The sequence below is a fragment of the Ranitomeya variabilis genome, chromosome 4 (assembly GCF_051348905.1).
Source record: "Ranitomeya variabilis isolate aRanVar5 chromosome 4, aRanVar5.hap1, whole genome shotgun sequence".
Lineage (NCBI taxonomy): Eukaryota > Metazoa > Chordata > Amphibia > Anura > Dendrobatidae > Ranitomeya > Ranitomeya variabilis.
In genome coordinates, this window is record NC_135235.1 from 635,695,798 (window position 1) to 635,710,296 (window position 14,499).

The 14,499-nt window shown below is 44.6% G+C and overlaps 1 protein-coding gene across 8 annotated transcripts in view; it reads left to right on the top strand.

Annotated features, from left to right (window-relative positions):
* The window catches only part of LOC143767235 (uncharacterized), a 141,888-nt gene that overhangs the window by 88,963 nt on the left and 38,426 nt on the right, over positions 1 to 14,499 (top strand). For 2 of the 8 annotated variants that reach the window (XM_077255413.1, XM_077255415.1), the window contains exon 1: positions 9,552 to 9,975. The exons of 3 other annotated variants lie outside the window; for them this stretch is intronic. In XM_077255413.1, coding sequence (XP_077111528.1) covers positions 9,952 to 9,975 — 24 coding nt within the window. In that variant the 5' untranslated portion in view covers positions 9,552 to 9,951. Of the gene's footprint in view, positions 1 to 9,268; positions 9,307 to 9,550; positions 9,976 to 14,499 lie in introns of those variants that run through there. 3 more of the 8 variants (XM_077255416.1, XM_077255417.1, XM_077255411.1) reach the window with 3 other exon arrangements.

The window sequence follows — 14,499 nt, forward strand, 5'->3', positions numbered from 1 at the left end:
AAAAAAAAAGGGGGATATGAGATGGTTTACTGTATGTAAACCATGTCTCATATCATGTCGGGTTTGGGAAGGAGAAATGAAAAGCCGGCAATTGAATTACTGGCTTTTCACATATATCGCCCTGAATTAAATATAAATACAGAATATATATATATATATATATATATATATATATATATATATATATATATATGTGTCTCAATTACATATATACACTCACCGGCCACTTTATTAGGTACACCTGTCCAACTTCTTGTTAACACTTAATTTCTAATCAGCCAATCACATGGCGGCAACTCAGTGCATTTAGGCATGTAGACATGGTCAAGACAATCTCCTGCAGTTCAAACCGAGCATCAGTATGGGGAAGAAAGGTGATTTGAGTGCCTTTGAACGTGGCATGGTTGTTGGTGCCAGAAGGGCTGGTCTGAGTATTTCAGAAACTGCTGATCTACTGGGATTTTCACGCACAACCATCTCTAGGGTTTACAGAGAATGGTCCGAAAAAGAAAAAAAATCCAGTGAGCGGCAGTTCTGTGGGCGGAAATGCCTTGTTGATGCCAGAGGTCAGAGGAGAATGGGCAGACTGGTTCGAGCTGATAGAAAGGCAACAGTGACTCAAATCGCCACCCGTTACAACCAAGGTAGGCCTAAGAGCATCTCTGAACGCACAGTGCATCGAACTTTGAGGCAGATGGGCTACAGCAGCAGAAGACCACACCGGGTACCACTCCTTTCAGCTAAGAACAGGAAACTGAGGCTACAATTTGTACAAGCTCATCGAAATTGGACAGTAGAAGATTGGAAAAACGTTGCTTGGTCTGATGAGTCTCGATTTCTGCTGCGACATTCGAATGGTAGGGTCAGAATTTGGCGTAAACAACATGAAAGCATGGATCCATCCTGCCTTGTATGGAGCATCTTTGGGATGTGCAGCCGACAAATCTGCGGCAACTGTGTGATGCCATCATGTCAATATGGACCAAAATCTCTGAGGAATGCTTCCAGCACCTTGTTGAATCTATGCCACGAAGAATTGAGGCAGTTCTGAAGGCAAAAGGGGGTCCAACCCGTTACTAGCATGGTGTACCTAATAAAGTGGCCGGTGAGTGTATATATATATATATATATATATATATATATATATATATATATGTGTCTCAATTACATATATATATATATATATATATATATATATACTGTATAAATGTTTTTCCGAACATTTGAGCACATAAATCCATTAGATGTCGGTTTTGCAAGCCTGCGAGAAAATATCGCAGTACGGATGCCACACGGATTACATACGGAGGATGCCATGCGCAAAATACGATGACACACCCTGCCTACGGATTACATACGGACCACTATTTTGGGGACTTTTCTGCGTATTACGGCCGTAAAAAACGGACCGTATTTTTATACGTTGAGTGTGAGGCCGGCCTTAAAAGAAGAAAACAGCGTCCAGTCCAGGGTGATGAATTCCAAAAGTTAAGTTTATTCTGCCATTAAACAACAACTTTTCGACCTATTACAGTCCTTTATCAAGTATGTACTTGATAAAGACCTGTAATAGGTCGAAAGGTGGTTGATGGGGGAATAAACTTGACTTTTGGAATTCAACACCATGGACTGGATGCTGTTTTATCCAGCTTCTGCACTGTCATTCCCAGACTGTTCTCACTTATCTCCGGATTGTTTCCTACAACTCCTCTTGCTATCTTCAACGACTTATATTACCACTTGCTCATTTGGCCACTAGATTCCAGCAGTCCTACTCCAGTATCATAACCAGAAAATCAAGCTCATCATCATGGAAGCCGCCAGTGAAGGAAATGGTTTATGTTACTAAGATGAACTGTTTGCATGCCTGCATAGATGTTGGTAAGCAAACATCAAAAACAAAATACATGTCATTTGCAACTCCAGGAAACCCATAACGTTCAAATTTTTGGACAAGCTACGCAGGAGCTACCGAATATTGTACAAGATCTAAGCAATAAAATTGCACAGCAGTCTGAGGAGATCCTTCAATTTTAAAATCAACATATAGCTCAAGCCCTTCGTCTCATAACTTTCAGGTTTGGTGGAGACCATGACAAATTTTTGGGATTTATCAACCAGTATAGATTGTACTTTGGTACTCATCCTGTTCATTTCCATAAGGACATTTCAAAAGCAATGTGTATCATTTTTCTACTGACACAGAAAGCTTTAACTTGGGTCAGCCCCCTTTTTGAATCCCACAATAATCGACTTAATGATCTAGAGGCCTTCCTAGCAACCATGAGCCAGGCGTTCAATGACCGTAATCTAAGAGTAATCCATGAGTGATGAGATCTACTCTGAGGTTTTTTTTTATTTTTATAGGTACCTTCACACTAAGCGACTTTGCAGCGAGAACGACGACGATCCGTGACGTTGCAGCGTCCTGGATAGCGATCTCGTTGTGTTTGACACGCAGCGGCGATCTGGATCCCGCTGTGATATCGCTGTTCGGAGCTAGAAGTCCAGAACTTTATTTCGTCGCTGATCACCCGCTGTCCATCGCTGGATTGGCGTGTGTGACGCCGATCCAGCGATGTGTTCACTTGTAACCAGGGTAAACATCGGGTTACTAAGTGCAGGGCTGCGCTTAGTAACCCGATATTTACCCTGGTTACCTTTGTAAAAGTAAAAAAAAAAACACTACTCACATTCTGATGTCTGTCACGTCCCCCGGCGTCCACAGGGTTACGCGCTGCTGCTCAGAGCTTCCTGCACTGAATGTGTCAGCGCCGGCAGTAAAGCAGAGCACAGCGGTTACGCGCTGCTGCTCAGAGCTTCCTGCACTGAATGTGTCAGCGCCGACAGTAAAGCAGAGCACAGCGGTGACGTCACCGCTGTGCTCTGCTTTACTGCCGGCGCTGACACATTCAGTGCAGGAAGCTCTGAGCAGCAGCGCGTCACCGCTGTGCTCTGCTTTACTGCCGGCGCTGACACATTCAGTGCAGGAAGCTCTGAGCAGCAGCGCGTAACCCTGTGGACGCCGAGGGACGTGACAGACATCAGAATGTGAGTATGTAGTGTTTTTTTTTTACTTTTACAATGGTAACCAGGGTAAATATCGGGTTACTAAGCGCGGCCCTGCACTTAGTAACCCGATGTTTACCCTGGTTACCCGGGTGCTGCAGGGGGACTTCGGCATCGTTAAAGACAGTTTCAACGATGCCGAAGTCGTTCCCCTGATCGTTGGTCGCTGGAGAGAGCTGTCTGTGTGACAGCTCCCCAGCGACCACACAACGACTTACCAATGATCACGGCCAGGTCGTATCGCTGGTCGTGATCGTTGGTAAGTCATTTAGTGTAACGGTACCTTATACCCAAGGCATGTAAGCTATTTTTAGAATTAACCAGCGTCCTTCAGCCCCACAGCATTTCCCTATCTACCTTCGAAGTCAACAAACTGGTTATAGAATACAATACACAATTAGCATATCAGCACACAGTAAACAAAGATAAAAACACACCATGTACAAGTCACTATTACAGACCCTACTCTGGAACCCTCTACCATAACACATCAGACTCTCGCCTACCATCGAAACCTTCAAAAAGAGCCTGAAGACGTACCTCTTCCGACAAGCCTGCAACCTGCAGTAACCACCGATCGACCAAACCGCTGCATGACCAGCTCTATCCTCGCCTACTGTATTCTCAGCCATCCCTTGTAGATTGTGAGCCCTCACAGGCAGGGTCCTCTCTCCTCCTGTACCAGTCGTGACTTGTATTGTTTAAGATTATTGTACTTGTTTATATTATGTATATCCCTCCTTACATGTAAAGCGCCATGGAATAAATGGCGCTATAACACTAAATAAAAATAATAATCTTTGTGCAACCGCTTCATCTACACTGATGGCTCCACGTCAGGGTAAATGCTCTGTTGTAGAGTATTCAGACAGTGGGTGATTAATACTGAATGAAATAATGCTTCAAAATTATCTTTATGAACTCTGAGGCCATGTGCACACTTTCAGTATTTTTTGCTTTTTTTTCGCGTTTTTTTCGCTACAAAAACGTGACAAAAACGCTAAAAAAACGCTTACATATGCCTCCTATTATTTACAGTGTATTCCGCAGTTCTTGTGCAAATGTTGCATTTTTTTCCGCGAAAAAATCGCATTGCGGAAAAAAAAGCAACATGTTCATTAAATTTGCGGAATTGCGGGGATTCCGCACAACTAGGAATGCATTGATTTGCTTACTTTCCGCATGTGGCTATGCCCACCATGCGGGAAGTAAGCAGATCATGTGCGGTTGGTACCCAGGGTGGAGGAGAGGAGACTCTCCTCCACGGACTGGGCACCATATAATTGGTAAAAAAAAAGAATTAAAATAAAAATAGTCATATACTCACCCTCTGATGGCCCCGGAGTCTTCCCGCCTCTCATCGGTGCATGCTGCCGCTTCCGTTCCTATAGATGGTGTGTGTGAAGGACCTGCGATGACGTCGCGGTCTTGTGATTGGTCCCGTGACCGCTCATGTGACCGCGACATCATCGAAGGTCCTGCACACACACACCATCTATAGGAACGGACGACGCTGAGGAGATCGGCTGTCTGCAGGTGAGTATAACCATTTTTTAATTATTTTTAAACATTCTATCTTTTACTATTGATGCTGCATAGGCAGCATCTATAGTAAAAAGTTGGTCACACTTGTCAAACACTATGTTTGACAAGTGTGACCAACATGTCAGTCAGTTTTCCAAGCGATGCTACAGATCGCTTGGAAAACTTTAGCATTCTGCAAGCTAACTTCGCTTGCAAAATGCTAAAAAAAAGGCGAAAAAAAACGCGAAAAAAAATGCGGATTTCTTGCAGAAAATTTCCGGTTTTCTTCAGGAAAGTTCTGCAAGAAATCCTGACGTGTGCACATACCCTCAAGTGCACTAAAAGATTAAGTAGTCTAGGCCGAGGCTCTCACAAATTTTGATTACTTCATTCACCATTGTATTCGAATAGACACCCGATTATCAGAGAGAAAATTGGAAAAGTAGAATTCAATCTGGTCTGTAACTGTGACCGTTCTCTAGCTGTTTCTGCCACCAGTCTCAGAAACTTTGAGATAAAGACTCCTCACATATCTTAAGCTGAACACATGCAGGTTGACAGCCTATTAAAATGTGAAATTACTGAGAACTCGTACAGTAAAGTTGGGGGCTGTGTGGAACCTGAACATGGACTTCTCCAGGAACTCCGTGTTACTGTTCAGGTTCGGCAGCCCAAAATATCAGGTGTTTCCCATGCTATCTGTGTGACAGCGCAAGAAACATCAGTGGCTCTGATCAGCAGTAAGATTGTTACAGCTGGTCAGAATGCTGCAGTTCCCATGCTGTCAGATGACAGCGTGTGAGCCAGCAGCTTTGACCGCTGGTCACTGTTTTCTTCATCCTACACCTGCTCTCGCTGATAGCAGCACTAGCAGTCAAACCTGATGAGTATTCAACAGCCGGCACCTGTCCAATATATAACTAAAAAAAATATTGTGGGTTCCCCTCTATTTTTGAAAACCAGCACCGGTAAACCCCCGGCTGTCAGCTTTATATTGGTTGGTTATAAAAAAAAATAGCGGGATCCCCACACCATATTTTTTAATTATTTAAATATAAATATTTTTTTAAATCTAATAATAAATTTAATTTTTGACAGCCTGCCAAGCTAAAGCAGACAGCTAGATGCTGATATTCTCAGACTGGTAAGGGGGCCAATATCTCCCCAGCTTGAAAAATAGCCCGCAGCCGCCCCACAAAAAGCACATCTAGTTGATGCGTCAATCCTGGTCTGGCTTTTCCCATTTGACCTGGTGCAGTGGCAATTGGGGTAATAGTTGTCACATTTGTAATGTCAGGTGAAATCACGCCCACAGGTTAGTGATGGAGAGGCGCCTATACGACACCCCAATTACTAATCCCATAGCCAAATGTAATAAAGACAAGAACAGAGTAAATGCTTTTATTTGAAATAAAATTCCCGACCTTCTTTTACGCATTTATTTGCTAAAAAAGAGCAAAAAATAATAATACACCATATTCCTCATCTGTCCGACGATAATCCATTAATGTTGCAGAAAAACTTGGCACTCAAGAAGTGAAGAGAGAAAGTTCTATTTATTGTGCATCCAGACAATATATCATTATTGAACGTTTTCGGTCCACAACAGGACCTTCATCAAAACAGTCTTTTATCTGGTTCAGTAGTGTAGATTAAATGGATTATAATTAGCCTCATATAATAATGCTTCAAGAATGGCTATGGAATAGGCACATGCAGCTTTCTGGCCCAGACGTCACCTCTCTGCTGTCCAGAATCCCGAAGTGTCTATCAGCCATATCCTCCTTCTCCTCTCGCTTCCTCAAACTCAATGTGGACAAATCTGAACTCATCATCTTTCCTTCATCTCATAGATCTTCCATACCTGACCTATCTATCGCAATTAACGACATCACGCTTTCCCCCGTACCGGAAGTCCGCTGCCTCGGAGTAACCCTTGACTCTGCCCTGTCCTTTTAACCGCACATCCAAGCTCTTTCCACTTTCTGTCGCCTCCAGCTCAAAAATAACTCCAGAATCCGACCTTACCTCAACCGTCAATCTACTAAAATGCTTGTGCATGCCCTCATCATCTCCCACCTTGACTACTGCAACATCCTTTTCTATGGCCTCCCTGCTAACACCCTTGCACCTCCAGTCCATTCTTAACTCTGCTGCCCGAATAATTCATCTCTCTCCTCGCTACTCCTCCGCTTCCCCCCTCTGCAAATCTCTTCACTGGCTCCCATTCCCCCATCGTATCCAGTTCAAATTACTAATACTGACCTACAAAGCCATCCATAACCTGTGTCCTCCTTATGTCTCTGAACTAATCTCCCGATATCTTCCCTCATGTAATCTCCGGGTCCTCCTTCTCTCCTCCACATTTATCCGCTCCTCACCCAACCGCCTCCAAGACTTCTCCAGAATATCCCCTATCCTCTGGAATTCTTTGCCCCAACACGTCCTACTGACAACCACATTCGCATCCTTCAGACAGAACCTGAAAACCCACCTCTTCAGGAAAGCCTACAGCCTACACTGACCCTACTGCCTCCTTACCACTACCGAAGCTACCGCCTCACCAACACCGGAGCTGCTGCAACCCTCAACCTATTGTCTCCATCCCCACCATCCTGTAGAATGTAAGCCCGCAAGGGCAGGGTCCTCGCCCCTCCGTAACAGTCTGTAATTGTTAGTTTGCTTACTGTAAGTGATATCTGTAATTTATATGTAACCCCTTCTCATGTACAGCACCATGGAATCAATGGTGCTATATAAATAATATAAATAAAGAATAATAATGCAGAACATCAATATACAATTATATAGAAACACAGTCTCATCAGATAAAAGACTGTTCTGATGAAGGTCCTGTTGTGGACCGAAAAGGTTTAGTAACGATATATTGTCTGGAAGCACAATAAATGGAACTTCCTCTCTTCATTTCTTGAGTGCTAAGTTTTTCTGCATTGTTGATACGACGGGCTGGATGCCCTACTTGAGCACCTACAACTAACCATCATGAGTGCCGTGTTTTTTGTCTTGATAATCCATTAATGGCCATGTCACACGATGATCTGGATGATTTTGGACAGCGGTCACATCAGTGATGGAACTGCTCTCCATGCTAGCTGGACCACACTGAGGCAGGAGCGTGATTACGCTGATGTGAAAAAGGTAGTGCTGATGTGAAAAACGTCACCGGAGTTCATAGCTGATGAACCCTGGTCAGCTCACTTATGGCTCCGCTCACATCTTCGAAAAATTCTCACAGCCAGTGGTCATGTCAGTGAAGTGACAGGGGTTCATCAGCTGTGAACTCTGGTGACCGTTCTCACGTCAGCTCTACACACCGAAGGAGTGTTCTCACACTCCGATCTCAGGGTTCTGGCTGGCTTGCTGTGAGGTCACATCATGCCACCGCTCAACAATCCACCCGGATGTAGCAGAGCTGGAGTTCTTCGTGGAACAGACATGGAATAGGATGTTGTTGTTTTTTTTAAATATATGAGTAAAAGAGGGTGGGGAGATTTTATTTCAAATAAAGGACGTTATTCTTGCTGTGTTTTTATTACAATATGACTATGGGGTTAGTAATGTGGTATCTTATAGACACCTCTCCATTATTAACCTGTGGGATTAATGTGAACTGACATTACAAAGCTGACAACACCTCAACAGCTATCATTAGCTTGCCACCGCACCAGGGCAAGTGGGAAGAGCAAGGCAAAGTGCCAGAATTGGCGCATCTAATGGGTGTGCCTTCTCTGGGGTGGCGGAGGGGTGATGTTTTTAATACGGGAGGGGGCCAATATTCATGGCTGGCACCTGCAAGAAAGGATAAAATATTCATAAGGGTTATAGAAAAGGAACTTGTCCAGCGAGGTGGCACCTTTACTCTTTCATTTTCCAAGAACAAGGTTACCAAACAATTTGCAGCAATGACAAAACGTTCCCTAAAGAGAAAACCTGAGATGGAGAAACATTTCATTGACTTCACTTGCTTTTCAGTTGCTATTTTTCTCTATAAGATTTTATGTGGAGCCTAAAAAAATGCATGTAACACTCTGCAGATCGTTTTAGTGCAGAATCAAAGGGTTTATTGCGGTATAAAAACACATTAATAATGCGGCTTCACATCTGCATCAAATGAGGGGGAAAATACATAAAAGTTCAGTAATAATATAATAACCAGAGGACATTGTTATTATGCAGTTCAGTGCGGATTCTGCAGAAAACATTATTTCTGCACCGTGTGACCACGGCCTTACAGACACAGAAAGCCAGAGGTCGTATAGAGAAGATTCTGGAACATGAGAAAGTTCTATCTGCTCCGACTGTGAACGATGAACACAAATAACTCCATAGGTCCCAACCGTCCCGGATACAGCGGACAGGCCCGGATTTGGGTCTCTGCCCTGCAGTCTCGGGGGTCTGCTGAATGCCCCTCACTGCCCTCATGTCCCCTCCGACATCTCCTCCTGCCGGGGCAGAAACACTTGGGAAATGTCTGTGGCCACAGGGGGCGCTAGAGGGGAAGAACCATTTACCAGGTGCTGAGCAGAGATTCTCCCTCTCTCTATTCTGTGACCCTGTGGAGCTCTGCTTCCAGGACCTGTGATGATGTCACAGTCATGTGATCAGTCACATGGGGGAAGAGCAGGATGGAGCTTGCAGGAAGTGAAGGGTTTTCTGTGCACTGTAGGAAGCTGAGGGGAGAGGTCTGCACTGGTGAGCGGTAATGGGGGGGCAGGGACTGTGTGATAGAGGGGACAGGACTCAGTCCTGGGGGGCACCGGGACTCTGCACATTAGGGTACAGCCGGCTCCACATGTAAGAGCTGGAGGGAGAAGTCTGCACTGCTGAGCAGTAATGGGGGAGCAGGGACTGTGTGATAGAGGGGACAGGACTCAGTCCTGGGGGGCACCGGGACTCTGCACATTAGGGTACAGCCGGCTCCACATGTAAGAGCTGAAGGGAGAAGTCTGCACTGGTGAGCGGTAATGGGGGGGCAGGGACTGTGTGATAGAGGGGACAGGACTCAGTCCTGGGGGGCACCGGGACTCTGCACATTAGGGTACAGCCGGCTCCACATGTAAGAGCTGAAGGGAGAAGTCTGCACTGGTGAGCGGTAATGGGGGAGCAGGGACTGTGTGATAGAGGGGACAGGACTCAGTCCTGGGGGCACCGGGACTCTGCACATTAGGGTACAGGGATTATTTGGTAGAGAAATAAGAGCATTGTATGTCACTTGTGCACTCTCTGACTGTAGTTATATACAATACTAGCTGACACGATGGTCACCGGACACCCGTGTCTACTCCCCCCATTAGCTGAGCATTGTGTCAGCTTCCGAGTCCTCCTGTTGGCTTGTTCATGTGTTGGTGTATGTATGTTTGGGTAAGCTCCACACTCCTATCCCCTCCCCACTATTGATGAAGCTTTTGTGTTTTGGCGGGTGACCTTATTGTTACTAATTATTTATTGTTTGTGACTCCTTTGTGGGATATTCATCCATTTCATATTTGTACAAGTTACTTTGGAGATACAGGGGTTGGACAAAATAATGGAAACACCTAGAAACATCAACAAAAGTTAGTTTAATAAGGTGTAGGTCCACCTTTTGCGGCGATTACAGCCTCAATTCTCCGAGGTATGGATTCATACAGGGTGTGAATTGTTTCCAAAGGAATTTTAGCCCATTCTGCAGTTAAAACACCCTCCAGTTCATTGAGCGACGATGGCGGCGGAAATCGATGTCTAACTTGAATCTCTAAAATCGACCATAAATGCTCAATAATGTTGAGGTCTGGGGACTGTGGGGGCCAGATGAGATGCTCAACTTCATTAGAGTGTTCCTCGTGCCATGCTTTAACGATTCTAGCTGTATGAATTGGTGCATTATCATCCTGAAAGATAGCGTTCCCCTCCGGGAACAGTGCTTGAACCATTGGATACGCTTGGTTGCCTAAAATGCCTAAATAATCTCGGTTTTTAATTCTTCCATGAAGGGATATCATTGGGCCGGCGGATCTCCACAAAATAGCACCCCAGATCATCACAGAACCTCCACCATGTTTTACGGTTGGGAGAAGGCAGTCTGGATGGAATTCTTCTTTCGGCTGTCTCCAAACGTACACTCGGCCGGAGGTCGGAAATAGGGTAAACGATAATTCGTCTGAGAATATCACATGTTTCCACTGCTCGAGGGACCAATTCTGGAGGTTTCTACACTACTCTAAATGCTTGGAAACATTTGTTATAGAGAGTAGCAGTTTTCTAATTGCAGCTCTTCTGTGGAATCCAGATTTGTGCAGCTCTCGATGAATAGTTTTCGTGGAAACTGGGTTCGGTAGGTGTTCATTGAGCTCAGCAGTGATTTTCGGAGCCGTGATCTTGCGATCCTCTCTCACAATTCGCTTTAGAGTCCAACGGTCTCTCTCAACTTTGACTTTCGGCCGGACCTGTGCTTTGCTGCGGACATTTTTCCTTCTCTTTCAAATGCAGTCATTACTTTGGAGACAGTACCTCTTGACACGCCAAGCATTCGGGTACTTTCTGTTACACTAGATTATGATGCCAAAACGTTAGGTGTTTATTTTTTCCAACCCCTGTATATCTATATGTTAATGATTACTGATTCATAAACACTTCTTTTCATTTTTCTATTGTTAAATTTGCATACACTGTGTGAACTATGCCTTATACTACTGGGGCTCCCACAGTTACTCAGCCACCATTCTTAACTTTTGTTTGTGTTACTAGGAATATCCATACTCTTTGTTTTCATGAATTGTATCTAATAACATTTCCAATTTTTAGTAATTAGTATCATTATTTCTCTAGTAACCTCCCACGACAGCACACCGGAGGATGTTACCCCTTTCCTAATAGGGACAGTAAATATAAACCATAAGAAAAATTGGAGCAAAGTCCAAAAAGTAATCAAAATATAAATTTATTGAAAATAATACGCAACATGTAAACTGACTAGGATATGGTAATAAAAACAAGGACAATAGTATCCTGACAGAAGATGTTACTATTTAACATGGGTAAAGTGCTCAAGTCCAGCAGGAAAGAGACCAAAAAGGGTCCAAGGTAAGTAGTAGGGATAAAAGTATCCAAATGGCTATACTAATATGCGCGCTATGCCATTATGTAGGACCGGGTCCCATGCTTAAATCATTGCTTACCCCTGGTGTAAATATGTCATGATCAGTGTCCACGCCGCCACCGACGCGTGTTTTGCCTCTTTCTCAAGGTGTGGTGGTGTGCAGTGTGCCAAACCGCCGTTAAATACCCCCACCTCCATGTGTTCATCGTTATGGCGCATGTATCCGGATCTGTGCACCGTTGATCACTTCCGGTGTAGCGCGTCAGTATCATGGGTCAGGTGAGCGTCGCAATGACGTCACTGACCCGCATACGTCAGCACCCGGCGCCTTCCATGATGCTCCGGATATCACAGACCGCAGACATGCGTACCTGAATGCAGGAGTGGTAAACGAAGGGGGAGAATCTACCGGACTAACTAGATTTAAATATTACGATGAAACAATGTGCAAATAACATATATATATATATAGCATCAGTGCAATGAGGTGACAATATAATAATGCATAATACAATAAATACAATAAATATACAAATGTACGTGCAACAAATATATGGAAAATAAAAATTACAATAGAATAAAAAACTCTGTGATGAAGTCACATGGTGGGACATTATTATGTTTATGTTCCACATAAATTAATTTGTTTCTGACATATCGCTCCAAAACGGTCCTCATAGATCTCTATTACATCATAAGTATAACGGTAATTAGCAAGAAATAATGAATAAACTGAAAAGGGGAGGAAAAAATGTATATTAATAAAAGCAAAAATGTTAAGACACACAAAAAATACACACAAAACATATACAGAATGTAGGTAGGGGTAACTCGTCATAAATAGGGACTAAAGCTCAACTGCTCATTGAGACCTGCCGGTGCCATCGTGTCAAGTGTCACGATCCACCAGCATTCTCTCTGGGCAAGCACGCGCCTTGTATCCCCACACCTTATGCCAGCATGAATTTTATCAATCCCCCATGCGCGAAGGCCACCCGAATTGCATTTATGTTTTAGGCGAAAATGTTTTGGAATAGGTTTTAAAGTGCTAACATCATCCACATCTCGAGCGGCCTCGATATCCCTCACGTGTTCTCGAATAAGTACCCGTAATTCGCGTGATGTTAACCCAATATAGATGAGTCCGCAAGGGCATACTGCATAATACACTGCAAAAGCAGTGTTGCATGTAATATAATCTCTGATTTTAAATTCCCTCGAGCCATCAGATGGAAGTGAAGGATGTAGAACGCCTAAGATTTTTACACGCCAGGCAATCGCCACAAGGGAAGAAGCCCACTTTCGGTGCATGAATGTTAAAGGGGTTAGGAGTCTTAGCAATATAGTGGCTCTTTACCAGTATGTCCTTTAAATTATTGCTCCTTCTTGCTGTCATAAGTGGACGTGGTGGAAGGCATTTTTGTAGGATATGGTCTGTTTTTAGGACAGACAAATGGCGATCAAGAATTGATCTCATGAGGTCCCACCTATGATTAAAGGTAGATATAAATCTCAGCTGGCCACCCTTTTTCTCCAGGGTAGATACATCCTCTCTCCTCCTGTTCGCCAATAGATCATCCCTAGAGGCTTTTTAGCTCTTAAATACCCACGTTTAATGCATCTCCTACTGTATCCTCGATCAGAGAATCTCTCCCCAAGATCCACAGCCTGTCTCTCAAACAGGGTCTCGGTGGTGCATATCCTCCTGGCAAGGAGGAACTGTCCCACTGGTATAGATTTAATAGTGGAACACGGATGTGAAGAGGTGGCGTGCAACAGGGCATTACAGATGTTTCCTTACTGTATAGATCAGTATGAATAAGAACATCGTCCTGCACTTTAAGTGTAATATCCAGAAATGAAATTTCCTTCTGATGGTATACATACGTGAGGTGGATGTTGGAGCCATTACGGTTCAGTCCTGACATGAACTCATGCAGTTCGGAGACCGGACCTTGCCAAAAAATACAGTACATCATCAATGTACCTAAACCATCCTATAATCTGGGGAGCGGCAGGAGCGCCGTCCAGGGACAGTAAATATCAGCAAGGTTAAGTAACCCCTCCCACATCCTCTCCTCAGTGTTCTTTCCTGTCCCTACTAGGGATGAAGAGGTCATCCACAGTGTTCTGTGCCGACAACAGTCACCGGAGGGAAATAGAAAACAAGCCAGGCAGCAAGGGACCGAGCAGGCTTACCTCTCCTCCCCGAGCGCTGCTCCCATCTCCATTCAGGACTCGAGGACCCCCCTCCAGTCCGCACCTTCAGACAAGGTCTGGGGGGGATTCTTCCACCGACGCCTCTCAGAGATCTCCAGTCTCCTCTCCTCTGGCGTTGCGTTATCCAGGCAGCGTGTCGCACTGGGCGCACACGCGAGAACTTCCGGGTCTGAGTAAGGGGGCAGGAAGTGATGTCACACGCCGGCTTCAGTGTACCGGATGCGGGGATTCTTGCATTCCACGCTGGAACGCATGGAAGATACAGCACAGATTGGTGTCAGCTGCCCCCACACCTAGATATCGAGTGAAAGAAGGTCCTCTAATCAGAGGACAGATGTTGAAGTCCGGTCGCCTATATAAGAGCCCTGGTCAAGGAAGACATCTAAGGTAGAACCAACCCTGCGTAGTGGTAGCATGGAGATGTCTGTTTTTTCTTGCTCTGCATCTGTAGATCCCAGCACCCTTTCGGTCCCAGTAAATCCTCATGCACTGGGTGTCCATTCCCTGTGTGCAGATTTTAGAGCCTTATTATTCCTTCTCCTCTTTCTTGTAGGGGGACACGGAGCCTGCACCAGGAAACAAGTCCA